At 39.6% G+C, this 24,577-nt stretch overlaps 1 protein-coding gene across 9 annotated transcripts in view; it reads left to right on the top strand.

The window, feature by feature from the left end:
* The window catches only part of mpp7a (membrane palmitoylated protein 7a), a 429,268-nt gene that overhangs the window by 294,813 nt on the left and 109,878 nt on the right, over positions 1-24,577 (top strand). For all 9 annotated transcript variants that reach the window (XM_043690509.1, XM_043690504.1, XM_043690506.1 and 6 more), the window contains 4 exons: positions 4,740-4,871; positions 6,720-6,801; positions 8,644-8,729; positions 15,286-15,360. In XM_043690509.1, coding sequence (XP_043546444.1) covers positions 4,740-4,871; positions 6,720-6,801; positions 8,644-8,729; positions 15,286-15,360 — 375 coding nt within the window. The remainder of the gene's footprint in view (positions 1-4,739; positions 4,872-6,719; positions 6,802-8,643; positions 8,730-15,285; positions 15,361-24,577) is intronic.

Raw genomic sequence — 24,577 nt, 5'->3', positions numbered from 1 at the left:
CCAAATCTCCTTTGTCTCATGTTTCAATTTATTCATGAGATGTGGGCATTTTTGGCTGAATCAGCCGTCTTATCCCTCCTAGCCCTCAAGAAGGTAGTTAATGTGCGCCCTATTTGAATCTCTGCAGCCCTTGGGATGTCAGTGTATTCAAGGTGCTCTTTGTGAATGAGTTCCAGGGTTTTGACCCAGCAACAATACTGTAATTACAAGAAAGGATTGAAGTTTGAAGGAGATCTTCCAGGTCCCAGTGTTCCCTTGCATCTGTTGCTGTTGCCCTTCTAGGTGGTAGAGGTTATGGGTTTGAAAGATACTTTGGAGGAGCGAGCCATGATAAGTTACCACAGTGCATCTTAAGGCAAAGGGAGTTGGGATAAAAGGTTCTTTTGTGGAATGGCAGCTAGTGACAGGTGGTGCCCCACAGGGTTCAGTATTGGGGTCTGGCGAAGTTCACTGATGATACGAAGTTAGGTGGACAGACAGATAGTTCTGAGGAGCTGGGGAGATTGCAGAAAGATTTAGACAGTTTAGGAGAGTGGTCCAAGAAATGGCTGATGAAATTCAACGTGAGCAAATGCAAGGTGTTGCACTTCGGAAAAAAGAATACAGAGTCTGACTATTTTCTAAAACGGTGAGAAAATTCCTAAAGCCAAAGTACAAAGGGATCTGGGAGTGCTCATCCAGGATTCTCTAAAGGTTGACTTGCAAGTTGGGTCTGTGGTTAAGAAAGCAAATGTAATATTTGTCATTTATCTCAAAGTGTTGGAATGTAATAGCAGCGATGTGCTCCTCAGACAAAGCTCTGGTTAGACGCCATTTAGAAAACTGTGTCCAGTTTTGGGCCCCACACCTCAGGAAGGACATACTGGTACTGGAGCATGTCCAGCGGAGATTCACATGGACGATCCCTGGAATGATAGGCCTAACATACGATGAATGGCTGAAGATCCTGGATTGTATTAATTAGAGTTTAGAAGGTTGAGGGGAGATCTAATAGGAACTTACAAGATAATGCATGGCTTAGAAAGGGTGGGCGCTGGGAATTTGTTTCCATCAGGAGGGGATATTAGGGGAATTAGAGGGGGTCAATTTAAAACCAAAACAAGGAAAAGTTCTTCAGCCAGAGTATGGTGGGCCTGTGGGATTAATTGCCACAGAGTGCAGCGGAACCTGGGACGTTAAATGTCTTCAAGGCAGAGATTGATAAATTCTTAATCTCAAAGAATTAAGGGATACAGGGAGAGTGCAGGTAAGTGGCATTGAAATGCCCGTCAGCCAGATTGAATGATGGAGTGGACTCGATGGGCCGAATGGCCTTACTTCCATTCCTATATCTTATGGTCTTATCTTGCAGTTGATAAATACTCCTGCTTGAGATGAAGGGAATGAATATTGAAGATGGTGAATAGAGTGACAATCAAATAGGCTGCTTTATCTGGATTTTGTCATCACAATTTGTCAAAGCACAAGTCTTCTGTAATATTATCAGAATATTGTCAAGTTCATTCAGCCATTGTTTGCTATCAGATGGAGTGAATCAAATTAATTGAAGGCTGGCATCTGTGTTGCTGAGACAGATCATCACTCGGCACTTCTGGCTGAACATTGCTGCAAAAGCTTAGATCTTGTCTTTTGCATTGATCTTCTGGTTATGCATTATTGAGAGTGGGGGCGTTTGTAGAGCTTTCTCCTCCAATGAATTGTTTGATTATCCACTACCATTCACAACTTGAATGGTAGAATTATAGAGCATAGATCAGAGCTGAGTTCAATAATTTTAGAAACTGAACATCTTCCTCTGTGTCCTTTACCCAATCCCACATCCCAGGCCCTGCTTTCGGCACAGTAACACATTTTCACCCACTTCCAGCCCCCATTAGTAGCTTTTCTCACTCTCTCGCTTACCATTTATCCATCCCTTTATTTGCCTAACAGTCATTCTCTCTTTCTCTCTCTGGACTCTGCCTCTGCCTAATCATTCACTCCTTTGTTCACCCTGTCGCCATCCTGTCCTTTTAGCATATACACCACCTTTTCCTCGTGACCATCCATTTTTAAAGTTCACTGAACTTGAAATGGTTACTCTTAATTTCTGTCCACAGGTTCTGCCAGACCAGTTGAGTTTCTCCCACAGTTTCTGTTTTTGTTTTGCATCTGATCTGTTGGTTCAGTACTATGGCAGGCTGGAAATTTGATTTGAGGAGTCCATACGTTGGGTTCTAGAAAAAATGGGAAAGGAAAAAGCAGCTGATAACATATTTGAGGACTTTAGAGAAAGAAGCTGAAGATGAGAAGTGAAAAGAACAATTAGAAAGTTGGTTTGGTGAGAAAAGAGCTAATTATTGGTGATGCTGACTGGATTCAACACATGGGAGAAAGAGGCAACCATAAAGTTGAAGAAAAAGCTTAGAAAAATAGCATTATAGTTCAAAATGGGGAAAGTCACCCCTTCACTGTAGATCTGAAAGACTCAAATATACAACATTTCCTGGTAGTAAGAGATGAACTGTGGAAACAACAAAGAAATTTGATCAATGGTGCACACGAATCACTATAAGGTAATGAAATGTTAGCCTTCATGTCAAGACTGTTAGATTTCAAAAATGAAGAAGTGTCGAATTGATTATCTCTTGGGAGTGCCTAATAGGAAACTAATTCACTAAGCAAAGGAAAGAGGTAAACTAATTCAGTGTTTTGGAATGTAACTGAGATGTTCCTTATTAGACTTTGTTACTTTGTGCACTGTTCTGATAAGTATTCAGCAAAGAAAGATTAAGTCCTAATGAATCCCATCTTTCCAGCTGGCCCACTTCTCCCCACCATCACACTGAATCTTGCTGTGCCCGCCTGAAAAATAATTCTAATCGATCAGCGTAATGTAGAACTGACTTCCTCCAGAAAAGAACAACTTGGTGACTTGTTTCTTAAATTTCCAGAAGTCCTTCCTTTTCAAGAGAAAACAAACTTTTATAAGCATTTTGCACTTAACAGCAGTAGTTGTTTCTCTTCAAAGCAATAATTCTTTTGTCTCTCCCCCTATATCTCTGTATAAGTTTCCAAAATGTAGCATTCCTTTTTCTGTGTCAAGATGTGAATCTGTCACTTCCTTTTCAGTTGTTCTTGGCCTGGGTTTACTTCCCCATGGCAATCACATCATGGGTCTGTCTCTGTAAATAAGTTTAGTATGAACTTGTCATCCCCTTACAGAGAGTTCTGTTTCACTTTAAATTAAATTGGGCATTTTGAAGCATAACCATCTTTCAGCATTTCTAACTCGAGGCTTTGGCCCGACATGCACCAACATTGCTGCAACAACTGATGGGATCAACCACATATTTATCTCTACTGTTAGAACATAGAACAATACAGCACAGAACAGGCCCTTCGGCACACGATGTTGTGCCGAACATTTGTCCTAGCTTAAGCACCCATCCATGTACCTATCCAATTGCCGCTTAAAGGTCACCAAAGATTCTGACTCTACCACTCCCACAGGCAGCGCATTCCATGCCCCCACCACTCTCTGGGTAAAGAACCCACCCCTGACATCTCCCCTATACCTTCCACCCTTCACCTTAAATTTATGTCCCCTTGTAGCACTCTGTTGCACCCAGGGAAAAAGTTTCTGACTGTCTACTCTATCTATTCCCCTGATCATCTTATAAACCTCTATCAAGTCACCCCTCATCCTTCGCCGTTCCAACGAGAAAAGGCCGAGCACTCTCAACCTATCCTCGTACGACCTATTCTCCATTCCAGGCATACCGTTGTTGCCAAGCACCTCTAAACCAATACTCTTCTTCCCTCTGGTCATTCACCCTGGTAGAGCAATCATTTCCACCCTCTTGTGTCCAAGTGATGCAATCTTGAACATTTGTGGTCAGTAACTAGTTTAGGTCATAAGATATTGGAGGAGAAATTAGGCCATTCAGCCCATCGAGTTTGCTCCACCATACAATCATGGCTGATATGTTTCTCAAACCTATTCTCCCACTTTCTGCCCCTAACCCTTGAACCTATTGACAATCAAGAACCTATCTATCTCCATCTTAAATATACTTCATGACCTGGCCTCCACAGCCTTCTATGGCAGTGAATTAGGCATTTATTATAGGCAGTAAAGTTAGTGAACAATGCATGTATTGCTTATGATGTAAATATAATTGGAACTTGAATCATTGTGATTTGTGTGTGCTAGAAATCAGGTGTTGGAGGAGAGAAGAATCCTCAATCAAGGGTATTTGGTGCCTGATCAAAGAATTGGATTTTGGGAACCTTGGGGTTTCTTCTCATCTGGCTGTCTGTTCTCGCTAGGCAAGACTTGGAAAACCTGGTTGGCATGGATAAGTTGGACCAAAAGGGTGTGTTTCCATGCTGTGTGACACAATGACCCCTGCCGCCAGAGCTTTGGATACAACAAGGCTCCACAGTTAACTTTGTCTCCAGATACTGCTTGAGTAGCTGAGTATTTCAAGCATTTTCTGTTTTTATTTTGAGTGAGATACTTGTTTGGATGTGGTCAGAAGTGGACAGAAAATGTTCAAACCTCAGCTTTTTGAAATATTGAGATGTATTTCCTTTGCAGTAATTTTACTTCACAAAGAAAACCCATAGTGAAGCAAACATCTGCTTTTATATGAGGCTAAATTCGAACAGTTCATGAATCTCTGCAATTTAAACAGTTACTTTTTTAAAAGTGTTTGTCATCACATACTAATGGCTTATTAACTGCATATTTACAGGCTTTACTGTCGGTTCATGACACAGTGGCTATGAAGAATTATGACCCTGTATTGCCCCCTATGCCTGATGATCTTGATGACGATGAAGATTCAGTGAAAATAATTCGACTTGTTAAAAACAAAGAGCCTCTGGTAAATTTGCTTTTTTCGATTGTATTCTTTAGTATTCTTTTCTGGCTGCCTAAAAGCCTGTTGCAATATATCCATCTGTGTCTGAAATACCCTTTGGATTTGCACAGTATTTTCATTTTAGCAGCTGGCAGCTATCTTTTAATTCTTTAGCCTGTCTCTTGTACCATCTCCATGACTCTATATTTATTTAAGTGCACCTTATAATGGGGACTTGTGCGACATACGCTACCTGTTACTGGAAGTGGGTCCAAGTTTGTAAAATTTAAATTGTGGACAGAGCCATACATTAGTTAAAAAAAATGATTAAACATAGGTCTTCATGTTCCAATCCAGATTCAATATGATATTTGAGCAGTAATGAGAGGAATGTAGTTGTTTCTACAGTGCTTATTTGCACTGCTGCTCAATTATGGCGGGTGGAAGGAGTGGCCAAAGAGCTACTTATGTACTGAAGTGAATGCACAGTGAGCTGGCTGCTTCCCTGTCCCTGTGATCAACACTGTTGATTAACACCTAATGTAAGAAGAAAATTATAGTACAGTTCCAAAGCAACAGTTTTTTTTCAAAGCTGCTTTTTTTTGAAATTTTCTTTTTAAAATCTTCCATAAGGGCTGTAAGCTACAGAATGCCTTGTGTCTGTCCGTCCTTCCTTCCTTTGAGACTTTCCTTCATTAGCTACTCTTTTGACATGATTTTTCATCTCATTTCGAAATCTCCTTTGACCATGTGTTAATTTTATTTCCTGCTTGCAGTTGTTTTCCTTTCTTATAGTCTAAATAATAGATGTGAGTTTCTTTTAGCCCAATTCCAGTATGTACTGAATCCAAAGACTGGATTACTGGAATTTTGAAATTAAATGTAGAAATTGCTGAAATTCTCAGCAGACAGGCAACTTTGGAGAGGAAAGGATCGTTGACCTAAAGTGTTAACTTTGTTTCTCTCTCCGTCGATGCTGTCTGTCCTTTATATTTCTAGTATTTCCTGTTTGTAACTTTTACTGGATGATTGTTATGTCCAATAGATATTGCTAATAACAGATTGGTCATTGACTTTCTATTTGTTCCTGAATTAATGCTCAAAATTTCCAAAAAATATGTTAATTGAATTTAAGAAACTGGCATAAATTATTGAGCAGTGATATGTATCTTTCAGTTTATATGGTATTCGAATAACCAAAATAAGATCTGTTGCATTTTATCACAGTTTTGTCTGAAAATGCTTTAAAGTTTGTTGTTCTGTGGTATATTTTGTAGTTAAAATGAATTATAATTGAAGTGTAAAACAAATATCTGTATTCCAATTCTTTTATCAATGTTCCACAATCTCAACGCTTCCTTTTATGATGCTAACTTCAATATCAATTATTAACATTTCTGTAAAGATCTCTTTCTGAAATTCTTGTCTTAGTTGGTCTCAAATGCTTTCAGTACACTTTAAAAATTCAGTTATGTATTTGCCATTACTGAATCGTGCATCACTCACGACCACTTGACTTCACCCACTCAAAGTTTAGTGTTCTCACATTTCATTGATGTTACTTCTTCTCGAACGGTGCTTTCTTAAAAAAAAAAGCTGTAATGTTGAAGCCAGACACTCTATTCCACGAAATATAATTGTAATCATAATTGAAAACAATCTCTGTACTTATAGAGAATAAAATATTATTTTGGGAGTTTCATTTTAATCAATCATCAAAGTTTTTAAGTATATTTACAAAAAAATGAAACCATTATTTTGTAAGTAAATATTTTGAGAACTAGCATTTTGGTATTGAAGTTCTTTTCTCACTTTGCTTAGTAATAGACTTGTGAAGGGTTCCTGTTCATTTTCTTTTTCTTTGGTTGATAGGGAGCCACAATACGAAGAGATGAAAGCACTGGTGCTATTGTTGTGGCAAGAATCATGCGAGGAGGAGCTGCAGACAGAAGTGGTATAATTTTATTGTTTGCACAGTTTTGTGAAACATTTTCAACATCCAATAGTTGAGAATGAGCAACATAAATTGTTATTTTTTTTTCAGTTTATAAGATTTGAGTGTTGTTGGTTCAGCGACCATTTATTGCCCATTTCTGAATATTCTTGAGGAGGTATTGGTAAGATGCCTTCTTGAAACATTGCAGTCCATATAATGTAAGTACACCCACACTGCTGTTGGGAAAGGATTTCCAGGATTTTTACTCATTGACCATGAACTGATGACAGTATTGTTCCAAGTCAGGATGTTGTGTGGTTTGGAAGGTAGTTTGCAGGTGGAGATGTTCCCATGCACCTGCTGATCTTGTCCTTTTAGGTAGTAGAGGTTACAGGTTTGGAAAGCGCTGTCACAAAAGACTTGGTGAGCTGTTGCTCTGCATCTTGTAGATAGTTCACACTGCCACCACTCAGACATCAGTGGTGGAGAGCTTAAATGTTTAAAGTGGTGGGCAGGCTACTTTGTTTTGGATGTTGTCAAGCTTCTTGAGTGTCATTGGTACTACAGTTAGACAGGCATTTGGAGAATATTCCATTAAATTCCAAACCTGTGCCTTGTACGTGGTGGACAGACTCTGGTGAGTTCGGGCTTGAGTTACTTGCCCTGAGAGTTCCTAGCCTCTGATCTGTGGCATTTAAATATCTGGTCCACTTCGGTTTCTGGTCAACAGTAAACCCTAAGATGTTGCTGGGGGAGTGCCAGCAATGGTTATGTCATAGAATGTTAAAAGAAATGGTTAGATTCTCTCGTTGGAAATGACCATTGTCCTGACACTTGTGCTGGTTGTTACTTGTCACTTGCTGGACCAAACCTGGGTATTGTTCAGATCTTGCAATGTGGACTTCAGTATCTGAAGAAATGTGAATATGCTGAATCTTGTGTATTCATTGGTGAGCATCTCAACTTCTGACCTTTATGATGGAGGGAAGGTCATTTATAAAGCAGCTGAAGATGGTTCGCCTTGGACACTCTCCTGAGGAATAATTGCAATGATGTGCTGGGATTGAGGTGATTGACCTCCAGTGTTATAATCTTCCACTTTTGTGCTAAGTATGACTCCAATCAGGAGAGTTCCCCCTGATTCCCAATGTGTTCAATTTTGCTGTTGCCCCATCAAATGGTCATTTATTGCCTTGTTTCATGGCTATTCACTATCACTTCATCTCTGAAGCTGAGTTCTTTAGATCATGTTTCAACCAAGGCTATAATGAGGTCAGGAGCTAAGTGGTTATGATAGTACACTTCAGCTTTGTCTTGTGCTCTGATATGCTGGACACCCCATCGTTGAGGATGGGGAGTCTCCTCCTCTATTTTGTGATTTAATCGTCCATCAGTGTTCATGACTGAATGTGGCAGGAATGTAGAGCTTAGACTTGATCTGATCTGTTTGTGGAATCGCTTGGCTCCAGCTATTGCATGTAACTTTCTGTTGTAGCTTTGCCAGGTTAGCGCCTAATCTTTAGGTATGCTTGGTGCTCGTGGTATACCCTCCTACTCTCTCCATTGCCATCAAACAGAGAGGCCATAATTCTGTGGGAAAGTGGTGTTGAGTTAGCTGATCAACCACATTCTAATTGAATCGCAGAGCAGGTTTGATGGGTTAACTGACCTAAGGTTACTCCTATGTTCAAGACATTATTGCAAAAACCCACCTAGTTCACTAATGATTTTGTGGTCACCATTCCTAAGAGCTGCTTTTTCTTGAATTCTGGATTATTAGCTTGGGCTTTGTGACATTGCCACAATCCCATCGCTTGCCCCTGTTTATATACACAGCTGAAATGTTTCTTGTTAAAATAGGTCTTATCCATATTGGAGACGAGCTGAAGGAAGTTAATGGAATTGAGGTTGATGATAAAAGACCTGAGGAAATCATTCAAATATTGGTATGTATGACCTTTGACACAGTTGTTTTCTTTTGAGTCCCTCGGTGGTTCCCTACTCTCAAAAAACTGCTAGAAATTGCCTATTTATTGTGTCCTTCGATCCTTGCCTTCGTCCAATTAAAAATTTAAATCTCACTTGTTCACTCATGCACTCTGTTCAGATCTCTCTGAAAGTTCTACTTAGGTGCATTCATTAGAAGAAACCAAGTAGGAGCAGAAGTAGGCAATTCAGGCCCTTGAGTCCACACCACTATTGCATATAATCGTTGCTGATTTCATCTCTGCCTCAGCTCCATTTTCCTGCCTGCTCCCCATAACCCTTGACTAATTAAAAATCTATTTATCATAAGTTTATTCAGTGTCCTGGCATCTCCTGCACTTTGGGGTAGTGAATTCCATAGATTCGCTACCCTTAGAGGGAAGTATTTCCTTCTCATCTGTTTTAATTCTGCCACTCTTTAGCCTAAAACTGTTACCTCTCTTTCTACATTACCCCACAAGGAGTGACGTCCACTCCATATCTATTTTGTCAATCCCTTTTAACATCTCAAATACTTCAATTAAATCTCCTCTCATCCTTCTAAACTCAAGCGAGTATCGGCCTCAAATGCTTAATCTCTCCTCATAACAGAAGCTTTTCACCTCTGGAATTCATCTTGTGAACCTTCTCCGAATTGTGTCCAATGCAGTTATATCCTTCCTCAAGTAAGGAGAACAAAAAGGATTGATGAGGGCAGAGCGGTAGATGTGATCTATATGGACGTCAGTAAGGTGTTCAACAAGGTTCCCCATGGTAGACTGATTAGCAAGGTTAGATCTCGTGGAATACAGGGAGAACTAGCCATTTGGATACAGAACTGGCTCAAAAGTAGAAAACAGAGGGTGGTGATGGAGGGTTGTTTTTCAGACTGGAGGCCTGTGACCAGCGGAGTGCCTCAAGGATCGGTGCTGGGTCTCCTACTTGTCGTCATTTACATAAATGATTTGGATGTGAGCATAAAAGGTACAGTTAGTAAATTTGCAGATGACACCAAAATTGGAGGTGTAGTGGACAGCGAAGAGAGTTATCTCAGATTACAACAGGATCTGGACCAGATGGGTCATTGGGCCCAATAACAGAACTTACACACTTAATGGTAAGGTCCTAGAGAATGTTGCTGAACAAAGAGACCTAGCTCCTTGAAAGTGGAGTCGCAGGTAAATAGGCTAGTGAAGAAGGCATTTGGTATGCTTTCTTTTATTGGTCAGAGTATTGAGTACAGGAATTGGGAGGTCATGTTGCGCTGTACAGGACATTGGTTAGGCCACTGTTGGAATATTGCGTGCAACTCTGGTCTCATTCCTATCAGAAAGATGTTGTGAAACTTGAAAGGGTTCAGAAAAGATTTACAAGGATGTTGCCAGGGTTGGAGAATTTGAGCTATAGGGAGAGACTGAAAAGGCTGGGGCTATTTTCCTTGGAGCGTCAAAGGGTGAGGGGTGACCTTATAGAGGTTTACAAAATTATGAGGGGCGTGAATAGGATAAATAGACTAAGTCTTTTCCCTGGGGTGGGGGCAGTCCATAACTAGAGGGCATAGGTTTAGGGTGAGAGGGGAAAGATATAAAAGAGACCTAAGGGGCATCTTTTTCACGCAGAAGGTGGTACATGTATGTAATGAGCTGCCGGAGGAAGTGGTGGAGGCTGGTACAATTGCAATATTTAAAGGGCATTTGGATGGGTATATGAATAGGAAGGGTTTGGAGGGATATGGGCCAGGTGCTGGCAGGTGGGACTAGATTGTGTTGGGATGTCTGGTCGGCATGGACGGGTTGGACCGAAGGATCTGTTTCCATGCTGTACATCTCTGAGTAAAACTGGACACTGTCCTCCAGATGCAGACTCCTCAATGTCTTGTGGAGTAACAACAATACCTCCTTGCTTTTATACTGTATTCTTTTCACAGTAAATACTGAAATTCCATTTGCCCTCCTTTATTACCTGCTGTACTTGCCTATTACCTTTCTGTGACTCATGCATGAGAACACATGCGTCAAAGCATTTTGAAGTTTCTTTCCATTCAGATAAGTTGTCTTTTTATTCTTCCAACCAAAATGGATAACCTGAAGCATGCCCATGTTAAATTCCACCTGCCAAATATTGGCCCGTTCATCCAAACCTATGCATATCCATTTCTAAATCTCTTATTTCTTCATTGCACCTTACTGTGTCACTATTTTAATGTTATCTCCAAATTTGGCTAGAGTTCCTTCTATCTGTGTCCAAGCCATTCAGGCAGATTGTAAATAGTTGGGGCTCCAAGAATCAAACCTTATGGCACCCCATTAGTTATACCTTGCCAGAAAAAGATGCATTTATCCTGACTGTCTAGTTTTCTGTAGGTTAGCAAATCCTTCCTTTAAGCTAATATATTACTCTAAACCACTTGTGTTCTTCCTTTGCTTATTAAACTTCTGTGTGGCACATCATCAAATGTGTTCTGAAGTCCATGTATACTGCAGGATCCCCATTATTCACTTTGCTTGGTATATCTTCAAAGAATGATGATAATTGACAACCTGTCCTGAACTTGCCACATTGATGTAACAGTAAAGAAGGCATGACAATGCCTGTTCTTCCTCAGGCAACTTCGGGTATTTGGCATGTCCATAAGGACCCTCACCAACTTTTACAGATGCGCCATTGAAAGCATGCTGTCCAGGTGCATAATGGCCTGGTCCAGCAAATGCTCTGCCCAGGACCATAAGAAACTACAGAAGGTTGTGTGCACAGCCAAGACCATCATGGAAGCCAGCGTTTGATCCATGGGCTCCATTTACACATCTCGCTACCTGGAAAGGTTGCCAACATCGTCAAAGACCACTCCCATCCCAGTAATGCTCTCCTACAACCTCTCCTGTAAGGCAGAAGATATCGAAGCTTTAATACATGCACCGGCAACACAAGAACAGCTTCTTACCTGGCCTTATTTGACGGATGAATAGACTGTCTAACTTCAAATAATGTTGATCTTGCTTCATGCACCTCCTGTGTAATGGAACCTGTATGCCTCACTCTGTCTCAACTCCCTTTGATCTGTGTATCCTTGCTTACTATGATCTGTCTGCACTGCTCGTAAACAAAGCTTTTCACTGTACTTAGGTACATATGACTACAATACAGTTGGTTCTGATATAACGCGATAATTCCATTCTCCTGCAATCTTACCTTAAAAGAAAATTATGCAATAATTGCAACATTTAAACCAACATTCATGTTCTACAAATAACTATCTAAATTCTTCAATCGCGTTAAAGCTAATTTGCGTTGAAGAAACGTGCGTTATAGCAGAACCACTTGTAGATCAAATCAAATTAAGGCAAGCTGTAGCAAATGAATTTAAAGCTATACAAAGTCTGCAGCATAGATTTACCAACAAGAATAAGCCTTTACAATTATGAAGAGAAACCAGATTTATAGATTATTTCTACTGAAGCAGGGAAGATTTTTAGGTTATGATGAGCTCTTATACAGTGAATAGGAAAGATTATTTTCTCTGGTTGCAGAGGCAGAGATGCAGAAGCAACCATTTCAAATGCTCACTGGGTCAAAAGAAGTTAGTTTTTTTTAATGCATTTCCCAACTTGAGTATGGAATGCCATAACAAGTGTTGAAGCCAGAAAATATTGCTTCTTTTAATGGAATAATGGGTGAACAGAGCAGAGAAAAATACAGAGCCATAGTAGAATAAGGTGGAGTGGTTAATGTTGAATTACATGAATGAAAGGCAAGCACAGGCACAACAGTCTAACTCCTTCAGGTGTTTTAATTACTTTTGGCTGTATAAACTAGATTGTGTACAAGTTATACCAACAGAATTCTGAGCAAAGAAATCTCTATCCAGGGAATGAGAATTTGAACATTGGAAGAGCAGGAAAACTTGACGTTTGAGGAATTAAATTGAATTGGATTGAATTTATTGTCACATATACTAAGGCACAGTGAAAAGCTTTGTCTTGCGAGCAATACAGGCAGATCATAGAGTTAAGTAGCACAGGTAAGTAAATAATAGGTAAACAGTGGAAAAAACAAAAACACAGGTACAGGTGAATGTTAAGAGTTTGAGTCCATTCAGTATTCTAACAACAGTAGGGTAGAAACTGTTTCGAAACCAGCTGGTGCGTGTGTTCATAAATATTAGGAAATAGTGACAGTCATATGACAAAAGACAATTGTTTGTTCACTTCAGGCTAAATATTAAGGAGGCCAACTATTCCCTATGTTGGTGAGGGCTATGTTGTGAAGTTAGACAATATAAATTCTCAGCTTGAACAAGCGATCACCCTTTTCTGAATCTACATGCAACAAAATCTAGATTTAAAATAAAAGATGTAATTTGTTCAAAATAGGTATGGTGGAGTTGAAATGTGACTTAAGATTAGATTGTAACTGCTACTTTTCGACACCGAATTTTATGGTTTCTCCCATTAGCTGGTTTAGAAGTGGAGGGCAAGTAAAGTCACTCTGAAAATTGTTAATACCCAAAATGTTGACTTCTCCACCTCCTGATGCTGTCTGGCTTGCTGTGTTCTTCCAGCCTCTTGTCTTTTGACTTTGGATTCCCATATCTGCAGTTTTTTTGTCTCTAACCACTCTGAAAATTCACTTGGTGCTTTCCTGTCCACCTTATACTGCCTGCACAATTGAGGGTCGGGTAATGCCTCAGGCCATAATCAACCATTCCCTCACTGAGAACTGCATATTCAAGTTTGATGACATCATTAATGTTGGGTATCATAGTAAATAGTGTTGATGGGACAGAATGTTGTAAAGTTCCATTGATAGATTGAAAATGGACAAAACACTGACAGACAGAGATCTGGGTAAGTGCAAGGTAATTCACTTTGGACTGCAGAAAGATAGTCCCGAATATTTTCTCAATGCTAAGAAACCAAAATTTGAGGAGGAGGAGAGTTAGTAATGGCGCACCCCCAGACCTGACTATAAACCAGTAGGCTGATAGAAAACAAAATGGCAGCCCTCATTTCACTGAAGCTTGAATGCAAAAGAATGGAAGTTGTGTGGTAGTTTTGTAGACATTGCTTAGAGTACATCTGGAGTATGTCATACAGTTCTGGGCAATGGCCCACTAAAGGACATTCTAACTTCAGAGGAATTGCATTACACATTTACCTGATTGATATTGGGTCTAAAAGGATTAAATTATGGGGTGTTCCATATACTTGACTAGTAGCCTCATAGATTATGATCTAATTGGGATGCTTTCGGTGATGATAGTAATTGACAGTCAAAAGAGAGAATAAAGATCTTCCTTATTTGGGGGAGTTCAGAATAAAAGGGCACAACCAAAATTAAAGCTTGTCTGTATCAAGTATGATGTCTAGAAGCACGTTTCAGCCAAAGGGTAATGGAAAGATTCTTTCCCAAAAGGTTACTGAGGCTAGTCCAATTGAAAATGTGAAAATTGAGTTTGATTTTTGTTTGATCCCATACTATTCATATTTTTAGCAATGTCGCTAAATTCACTTAAGATTTATCTCATGATTTGATTGAATGGTAGAACAGATTCTGGGATGAATGACTTTTTTCTGTTCCTGTATTTAGTGTGTGAAAATGATGTACTTTTTCATCTTAATATTGCATTCTTTTTGTAGCCTAATTTCGCTCCAAATCGCTATGTACAGATGCATAAATTGCATTTGTCTCATGCACAAATTGGTGTGATAAGGAAAAATACATTGGTAAACATGGATTTTATCCAGCTCAATCTCTCATGTCTTCCTGACAACTTAAGTAAATAGCTGTACAACCTAGGTATTATTTCTCATGCACAAAATGTAACTTATCATTCTTATTGCACTTTCTTCAGCTACTTCTCACTACACTTGTGAGACGTAAGGAAGTCATCAGTCAAAGGGAGACATTGAAGAATGGGTAGCAAAAGCTGTTTGTTGTAGTGTACAAATTGATTTTGTCCCTTGGAGCCAATCTTGTCTTATTTCAGGAGGAGGCCTCAATTGATGTCCCATGAAAAACTTTCAACACCATAGGAATTCAAAACAGATCTCTTGGAAAAACTCCAGTTATTTTCAAAACAAATTTTAAAATGTTATAACATTTTCTTTGATGCAGCAGTTAATCCATTTTCCAGTTTTTCTTTTTATGCTTCAATTCTAATTGTTTTAGCATTATATTACTGTTTATAAATATTTGGTAATTATTTGCAAGAATCTGTAAATGTCCAATCTTTGTCCTTGTGATAGTCTTCATTTATAAAAGAGCATGGTGGCTTAGTGAAAGTTTATAAGTCCAGGAAGCAGATTTGAGGTAATTATACTGACATGCATGAAGGTCCGGGAGGATAAAGTATCCAGTTTGTGGATGTTAGGTCCATTTGGAATAAACAATAATTAAAGAAAACTAAGCCAAGACCCTGAATGGCAAAAGGCTAATTTTATTCTTTTTAAAATTCATCGCATTGTTACTTCTATCATTTTTATAAGTTCTTCATTGTTACACTTGTAACTAATATGTGCATTTTAAAATTTTGTCTAGGCCCAGTCACAAGGAGCAATAACTTTTAAAATAATTCCTGGCATTAAAGAGGAGACTCCAACTAAAGAAAGCAAAGTAAGTGTATTAATCTGATAAAAATTGGAAAGGGAACAGACCTTATTTTTCAGAACATGACATAACTTATATTGCTTTTGGTGAATTCATTGCAGCATGTTCATCAGACAATATTACAGCTGATCAACTGCTTTCTGCTCTTTCTTTAGTCGTAAATATACAGTGAGTAATAGATTATGAAATTAATGTGATAGAATAATGGTTGTGGATGCAATTTGTTAGCATATATGTGTATGCATTTTTAAGTTGTGTTTTATATGTATATAGTTATAAATGAATGCTTAGGGGGTTCAGAAAATGGCATGGAAGATGTCACACTGTCTGCTTGAATGAGGTTGGTGTATTTTGAAGCTGGGCACTGAGTTTTAGTTGGTAGGGGCAGGGGTGAGAGCATTTTCTGTGACTCTTTTTGAGCAGTCGTGTCTGGAGAGGTTTGTGCTGTCATGGGGTGGAAATGTTGTTTGCTCAGCCTGGATATCAGGTGGGCAAATGAATAGTGATGAGGATGTTTTAGAAAGCTAACTCAGATTAGGCTTGTCTTTTGAGCTTAAACTTAAAGTAATTCCACACAACTTTGGAGAGAAATGTTCATTCTGTATATTTGATTTTTAAGGGAATGCACTGTAATTTAAGGCTGGAAGCTGTACAGTCGACAGCTGATATATCCATTCTTCCTCATTGTGAATTGGCCTGGTGAGAAAAGTACTGTCAGAGAGGATGCTTAACCACTGCAGGGCAAAGTAACAGTCTGCACATTCTCTAAAATATTGAAGGATTCCTGCTGATAGAAGGATCAAAGGGGATTCCTGATTATTCTCCTCAACCTGCTATGATGAGAGACTTCATTGCACAAAACACAGCTGTGAAATCCTGACAGAAGTTTTTAAGAATGACCCAATCTGTGTGTCATGTTATGTTAGTGTATTGGCTCATTGCTTCTTTTACCCTAATGGTTAGTAAGACATGTAATGAGCGCACACTTGAAAGTGAGATCACCCCAAAATATTAAGCTATCAGATGGGTAACAACACATTTAACGATTGCAAGGTCTGGGACTGCAAAGATAGCAAGATCCACATGCTCTTGTATTAAGGGGATGCGATGGTCTTGTGGTGTTATCGCTGGACTATTAATCCAGAGACCCAGATAGCATTCTGGGGGCCTGGGATCGAATCTTGCCATAACAAATGGTGGAATTTGAATTCAATAAATATCTGGAATTGAAAATCTTTTGATCATAATCCATTGCCAATTGTCGGAAAAATTCATTTGGTTCACTAATGTCCATTAGGGAAAGAAACTGTCATCCTTGCCTATGGACTCCAGACCCACAGCAATGTGGTTGACTCTTAACTGCTTTCTGGCTAAATAGGGATGGGCAATAAATACTGACATGTGGTTGAAGATGGCCTCCAACGCATCTCATTCATGTCCCGCACCTCTGCCCTCGAACCCCACCCCTCCAACTGCAACAAGGACAGAACCCCCCGTCCTCACCTTCTACCCCACCAACCTTCGCATTAACGGCATCATCTGCCAACATTTCCGCCACCTCCAAATGGACCCCACCACCAGGGATATATTTCCCTCCCCTCCCCTATCCACTTTCCACAAAGATCATTCCCTCTGCGACCACCTGGTCAAGTCCACGTCCCCCACCAAACCACCCTCCCATACTGGCACCTTCCCCTGTCACTGCGGGAAATGCAAAACCCGCGCCCACACCTCCCCCCTCACCACCATCCAAGGCCCCAAAGGAGCCTTCCACATCCATCAAAGATTCACCTGCACTTCCACACACAACATTTATTGAATCTGCTGCTCCCGATGCAGTCTCCTCTACATTGGGGAAGACCGGACGCCTTCTCGCAGAGGCCTTCAGCAAACATCTCTGGGACACGTGCACCGATCAACCCCACCGCTCCTTGGCCCAACATTTCAACTCCCCCTCCCACTCTGCCAAGGGCATGGAGGTCTTGGGCCCTCCTCCACCGCCCCTCTCTCACCACCGGACACCTGGAGGAAGAACACCTCACCTTCTGCCTCGGGACCCTTCAAACCCATGGCATTAATGTGAACTTTCACCAGTTTCCTTATTTCCTTCCCCCCATATTATCCCAGTTCCAACCTTCCAGCTCAGCACATCCTGCTGACCTGTCCCACCTGTCAATCTTCCTTCCCACCTATCCGCTCCACCCTCTTCTCTGACCTATCACCTTCACCCCCACTTCCATCCACCTGTTGCACTCTCAGCTACATTCTCCCCAGCCCCACCCCCTCCCATTTATCTCTCCACCCCAAGGCTCCCAGCCTCATTCCTAATTAAGGGTTTTTGCTCAAAACGTGAATTTTCCTGCTCCTCGGATGCTGTCTGACCTGCTGTGCTTTTCCAGCACTACTCTAATCTTAACTCTGATCTCCAGCATCTGCAGTACCCACTTTTGCCCAATAAATGCTGCTTAGCCAGCAACACCCTCATCCCATGAATTAATAAAGAAAAAAAAAGGGCTGCATTCCAGATTACTGAATCTTAAACAATTAAACAATATCTGAATCCAGCTCATTCATCCTGGAGGTGGATTTCAAATGGCCTATCTCTAACCTCTCAGCTTCAGTGATGCATTCACGGTTGGTCTCTCTGGTCAATGTGCTGATCATTATTCTCAGAAATTGTTCTCAATCCCCCATTTTGTCAGCATCCCACAATGATGCATGGCACTGTTTCTGGCAGATACAGCAAGGCTCAATCAGGATGATCCTGGCATCAAAATCTTAAAATGGCCTTTAATCCTGGTAGAAGCATGAGCAGGAGAAAGAGAGGACTGCAAATGCTGGAGATCAGAGTTGAGACTGTGGTGCTGGAAAACAACACCAAGCAGCATCTGAAGAGTAGGAGACTCAATGTTTCAGGCATAAACCCTTCATCAGGAAGCATGCGCAGTATTGTATCTGGTTCTGTGCCTGTCTGAGGGGATTAGAAAAGCGGCAGTGGCATATTTGGAGAAAGAACTGTTGTCTCCCAGCAGTCATCCTTTTCTCACCTGTGGACTTTGGAAGGAGGCAGTCACCTAGAGTTCTTTTGTAAGCATGAATCATGGTCAATGGATATCTGGTGCAGCATTCCAAAATTTTGAATTGATTGTCATATATAATTTAAACATTTAAGGAATGGAAACCTTTTCTGTTGGTGAATTTGACAGGTTGGTGATATAGTGCTCTGAGGCCAATGTGTGTGCATTTGACAGTACCCTGAACTTGGGTAGAAGTCAGCAATTGTGGTGCATTCCAGTGCTTGGGCTAATTGACTCTTCTCATCATGGGGGAAGGATATGAGAAGCTGTGATATGGAGAAAATAACATCAGTTACATCTCAGATGCATTGAGTATTGGGAGGTGTTACACAAATCTCCAGTTGAAACCGCCAGCATAAAACATCAAGATGGTTGTGACATTGGCAACCAGGATGGGATTGCCATCCAGACCTTCTAAACACAAGCCATGCTCCAGCAGATGACAGAGGGCATCCTTAATTGGCATTGTAACTGTCTTTCATTGTGTCGAAGAACATGACAGCGAGCATGTTGATGTGGGGTATTATCATTCTTCTCCGTCTCCTTGGTGGATCTTCCCTGCTAAAGGTTGCCATCTTTTTGAATTCAGTAAAGCTGTAAAGGGCATTGACTTGATACTAATAAAGCTAAATTGTGCAAAATGTTAAAACCAGTTGGGTGCTTTAAATAGGGTTAGAGTCACATTGCTCACTTGCAGCTTGCTCACTAAAGGTCTCCCCGTGGGCTCCACTCATGGAGGAACATTTGTCAGAAATCACAAATATTCAAGTATTTGCACAATTTCACTTCACTTCACTGTTGTGTTTGAGGTTAACAGCTTTTAAAACCAGACACGCATTTGCTGCTATGGTGATGTTCATGTGATATAAATGGTTCTTTTCAGTCCCATAGGGCAATTTAATGTGACCTCAATAGCTCATATGACAGATTAGATTAATAATGGGAAAATGTAATGAAATAATTGTTTGACAGTCACTACCTTGGAGATCCACCATCGGTATGTTTGGGATGGTAATGAAGGTTGAGGAATTGTCAAATCATTTAGCTCAGATATTGTTTTCCTTGTCCGAAATACAAAATTGAATGGAGCTTTAATTAATAATGGCTTTACCAAGTGCATTTAATTATTTGAGCAATAAATATTACAATTATTTTTACAGAGAAGGAAGAATTATGAGTGTGAAATAATTGTTGTAGTTGTTTGATTAATAGACTCAGATTAGCATTTGAATCTTAGTTTAAATATTAAGCTATTTCAATTTTCAAATGGACTATTGAAATTGTAAAGTGAATAAGCAGGGTAGTTGCAACTTGGCACATTAGTGTTACATTAATTTAGAGCTTGGGGAAGACAGAGGAAAAGGCTGATTTTCATTCTTGGTATGGTCAGGTACAACAGAATGCTAACTGTCTGGATTTTTTCCATCAAATTTATTCTTATCTGATTGATTAACCAAGAAGAATCCTTGGCAAATGTTTAAGACAAGCAATTGGAAAAATTCAGAAACAAAATGTCATCTTTCTGCCCTATCACGGTCTTGATTCCAACATCAGGAGAATGCTTTTACTATGATATAATCTTTTCCACCCCAACTGGCTATCCTTAGTGTCTCTAAGTGAGGTACTGTATTCAAAATCAGTTTTGACATTTTATAATTCTTGCTCTCAATTATATTAAAATTTAGACTCTTGCAGCCAGTTACGATAATTACAATAACTGGCCGTGTTAAGTTGGGCTGTACTATTTGGGAGAAGAGACATCTGACAGAGTATTTGAAGATTCTTCAATTGAATTGTTGTTGTTGTTGTCTGGAGCTTTTGTTTTGATGGATAAAATAAGGAAGTCAAGCTCTGAAAGATAAAATTGAAGTAGTGGAGACCTCACAATATACTCTGGAATTTTTAAAAGTTCACTAAACAATGTGTAAGCTCTTACACAAAGAAAATGCAACATGTTGTTACGAATAACTTATTTCTGTACTGTTCTCATTTGTAAGTGTATAAATTACAAAAGCTTTTTATTGGCAAACTCAGTCTGCTCTTTAAGTAATTACATTTTAGAGTACCCTGTACATCTTAAACAAAGCATAAAATACAGTTGTACAATGAGCTGTCTTAACTCTGGTATCAGTCATGTCTGTTTACAATTAACAAGTAGCTGGTTTTGATTTGAGCAGTAGCATTTGATGATATGTCAAGAATAAGGTTGCACTGTGTTGAAAGGTTTGGACCATTCTTGTGTTTGCACCAGAAATCCGGTTTAACACTAAGCAATGTTTTTGCTAATATTTGTCTCCCTAATGCATATAAAATAATTTGTGTTCTGACAAGCATAGCTAAGAATTGTTACTGTTCTAATTAGTTGCTTTCATATTGAGTTAAATAGTTGCAGGAGCTGATGTTGTCTAACTTTAGAAAACGTCAATATGAGCAATCCATCAATAAGCTTTCTAAAACAACTAAAGTTTTATGGTTGCATTAAAATTGTCATTTTTATTCATTATATACAAACATGTTTTAAAAATACTTCCTGCAACTGTAATAATTAATATACTAAAACATCTCTGTGAGGAACACATCTACAGAATTTCATGGAATAGGACTTGGTCTGTGCTGCTCCATTTCTGCACAGCAGGTGAAAAGGTGATTCACTTTCCATTAAACGTTACTGAAAATTGTGTATTTGTACTATGGAAATAACTGGAATGCATTAACATGGGCAGTATTGTGTTTAGTCTGTGAATCTTGCCAGCATTTGCATCGAATTTTGCTTCAAACTGTGTAACGTTGGCAACGTTACATTATGTTTTGCAGAATACCTACAATCAGTCAACACTTTTTAAAAAAAACCATATCAGCTTTATTTTGTCTAAGGAAATGCATCTATAAATTGATAGCTCCAAACTGCTGTTTATGGTTATATTAGCACACACTTATCAGTCGTCACACTGGGCAAGAAATGTTGAAATGTCTGCATGGTATATTGCCTAAATACCATTAAACCTGCTCTAAGTGAATATTATAATTAAAACCAATGACATGCAGATGTGGATGTAAAATATTATTTGGATAATATTAGGATTGCTAAATCTGACGTTGCACCATCCTATATTGTTCACTTTTTTTAATCAAGCAAAGAACAAATTGTGTTTAAATACCATCTTTTACAACCTTGGAATCCCTGTTGAACAGTTCTAAAATGTTCTAATATAGTTAAGTAATTGGATCTATTTAATGGGATTGTTTGAGATGTAAATATTCTGTTCTAATCTATGAGAACTGCCCCTGCTCTTCGTCCCATGGATCTTTTATGGCCCTAGCATATGTGTGTTTAGTTTAGCTTAGCTTATTGTCCTAAAAACAGCACCTCAGGCAACACAATGCTTCCTCACTACTGCAGTGGTGTGTACAACATGTTTTGAATCATGTTATTGTAAGGTGTTTATGTTAGAAAATGTATTAGTGCAAGGCTGCCCGGCTGTTGATGAAACCATATCCATTCTAAAAGGATTTTCAATGAAACATTTTGAGTAAGTTCATTCATTGTTTGTTTAAAACTGTTTTGTGACTCAGTTGCATTTCTGTCTATCTAACTATAATGAGAGAATCAAATGCAGTGATTTCTCCTTCTCCCAAATCATTTAGCTGACCCGCTCCCCCAAAAAAACAATCTGTTTGCATAATGCCCATCAGTAACTTCATCCGAAGACCGGGTATTGGTCTTCACATGTATGGTGAAGGCACCCAACTTTGCTTTGCCACCACCTTAGTGAATTCCTCTATTATTATTAAATCATCCAACTTCTTATCTGCTATTCAGTATAGAATAATCAAAAGTTTTCTGCAGTGGAGCTGAGGATTAATAGATCACCCAAGGTTTCATTGAAATATATAATGAACTTGATGGGTCCAGTGGCCTACTTCTATGTCTAATGGTTCTCGCAATTTATTTGTTTCATTTAATAAGTATATTCAGAAACTTTGCCTCCACAACCTTTTGTTGCAGATAATTCCTTAGGCATACCACCCACTGAGTGAAGAAACTTCATTGCATCTTGATCCAAAATGGCCTACTGTGTATCTTGAGACTATGACCTGAACTCTCCAACTCGGAATAATCATCCCTTCGTCCAGTCTGCCCAGCCTGTCACGCTTTTATACATTTCAATGAGATCTCCTCTCATTCTTCTAAACCCCAGTCAATACAGGCCTAGTCAACCTAATTTCCCCTCAGACAGCAAATTTACCATTTCCAGGAATCAGTCTGGTAAACCTTTGCTGCACTCACCTGTGGCAAGTATATCTTTTCCAATTCATTTTAGCTAAAGGTCCATCACAAGCTTAATCCAGTTATTCCAGCATAAAGCATGAAACACTTGCTCTACTATTTGGTATCACAAAATTCCACATGTACCTATTTAATAAACAATTCGGTTTGGAAACTGATCAAAAATTGTTGGGAAATGAATTGGCACAAATTACTAATAACTGCACAGGTACAAATTCAACATCTGTGACAAACCTGGTTCCAAAATGGTTACTTTGGATACACTGAGCCATTTACCAAATCTAAATAAGAATGCAGAAATTTCTGAATTTGCAATTCAACAATGTGATATCAAGTTGGAAAATGTATTAAAAGGTCAATTTGAGAGTGGTAATCAGTCTGTTTTGTACATGGGAAGAGATCCTATCTGACAACAGGCCATAATATACAGGCAGACCTTTCAGCACTGTGTGCCAAATGGAGCATAAATCATGTGGCAGTCTCACCAAATTATCCCAAATCCAACAGTCTCATTCAGCAACCGACTCTCACCATTAAAGCACTTAGCATGAAGTGCAGGATGCCAAAACAGGGTCTTCATATTTCTGTGCTACTGCTAAGCATTATACCTGTAGATATGGGCTTACTATCAACTGCAGGAATTGTATTTAAAAGGCAAGTTAAGGCAACTCTGCTAATTCATGACCTGTCCAAATTCTCAGAAATGCAGACCAGAAGATATAGAAGCAAAAGTAGGCTTATCAGACGAAGGATCTATTTGACAAAGGGTCAGTTAGACTCAAAACGTCAGCTCTTTTCTCTCCTTACAGATGCTGCCAGACCTGCTGAGATTTTCCAGCATTTTCTCTTTAGGCTGTTCAGACCATTAGATCAGCTCCACGATTCAATGAAATCATGACTGATTTGATAATTTGTAACTCTGTCATCTTGCCTTTTCTCTATACTACTTAATTCCCTTCCTGTTTAAAAATTTATCTCAGTTTCAAATAAAGTCAATGACCCAGACTAGACAGCCTCCGACAGTAAAGAATTCCGCAGATTCTACCTTCTGAGAGAAGAAATTCCTCCTTATCTATGCCCTGGTCAAATTTCTTAACAAATAAACAGGGTAGAAGCAATGCCATTTGTTACTGGCATTTTTAATCGCGTGTCGCGAGTAGAATAGAAGATAAAAGCCATACCTCCTAGCCAAGGAACCTAGTTATCTCCAAATATCCTAAGGTGTGTGATCACCTGACAAAGTCGCAACAGCAATGCAGCAATACTGGACCGAAACCGAAGGCAACTAAGGAAACTGTACAGTGCTCCAAATGTGTGTTGAAAGTGTACAAGCACAAATACTCTCAGATTCAGGTATAACGGCTGCAGAAAGGCAGTTCGAGGGGGATCTGCCTTTGGAGGTAGTATGGGCTGAAGTCAGAAATAGGAAAGGTGCAGTCACCTTGTTGGGTGTTTACTATAGGCCCCCCAATAGCAGCAGAGATGTGGAGAAACAGATTGGGAAACAGATTTTGGAAAGGTGCAGAAGCCACAGGGTAGTAGTCATGGGCGATTTCAACTTCCCAAATATTGATTGGAAGCTCTTTAGATCAAATAGATGGTGTTTGCGCAGTGTGTCCAGGAAGCTTTTCTAACTCAGTATGTAGATTGTCCAACAAGAGGGGAGGCCATATTGGATTGGTACTTGGTAACGAACCAGGACAAGTGATGGGCTTGTTAGTGGGTAAGCATTTTGGTGATGGTGACCACAACTTTGTGACTTTCACCTTGGTTATGGAGAGAGATAAGTGTGTGCAACAGGGTAGGTTTCACAATTGGGGGAAGGGTAAATACGATGCTGCAAGACAAGATCTGAGGA

Source organism: Chiloscyllium plagiosum, chromosome 5 (genome assembly GCF_004010195.1).
Source record: "Chiloscyllium plagiosum isolate BGI_BamShark_2017 chromosome 5, ASM401019v2, whole genome shotgun sequence".
Classification (NCBI taxonomy): Eukaryota; Metazoa; Chordata; class Chondrichthyes; order Orectolobiformes; family Hemiscylliidae; genus Chiloscyllium; species Chiloscyllium plagiosum.
The sequence above is the reverse complement of the archived record's forward strand: the minus strand, read 5'-3'. Positions and strand labels throughout refer to the sequence as shown.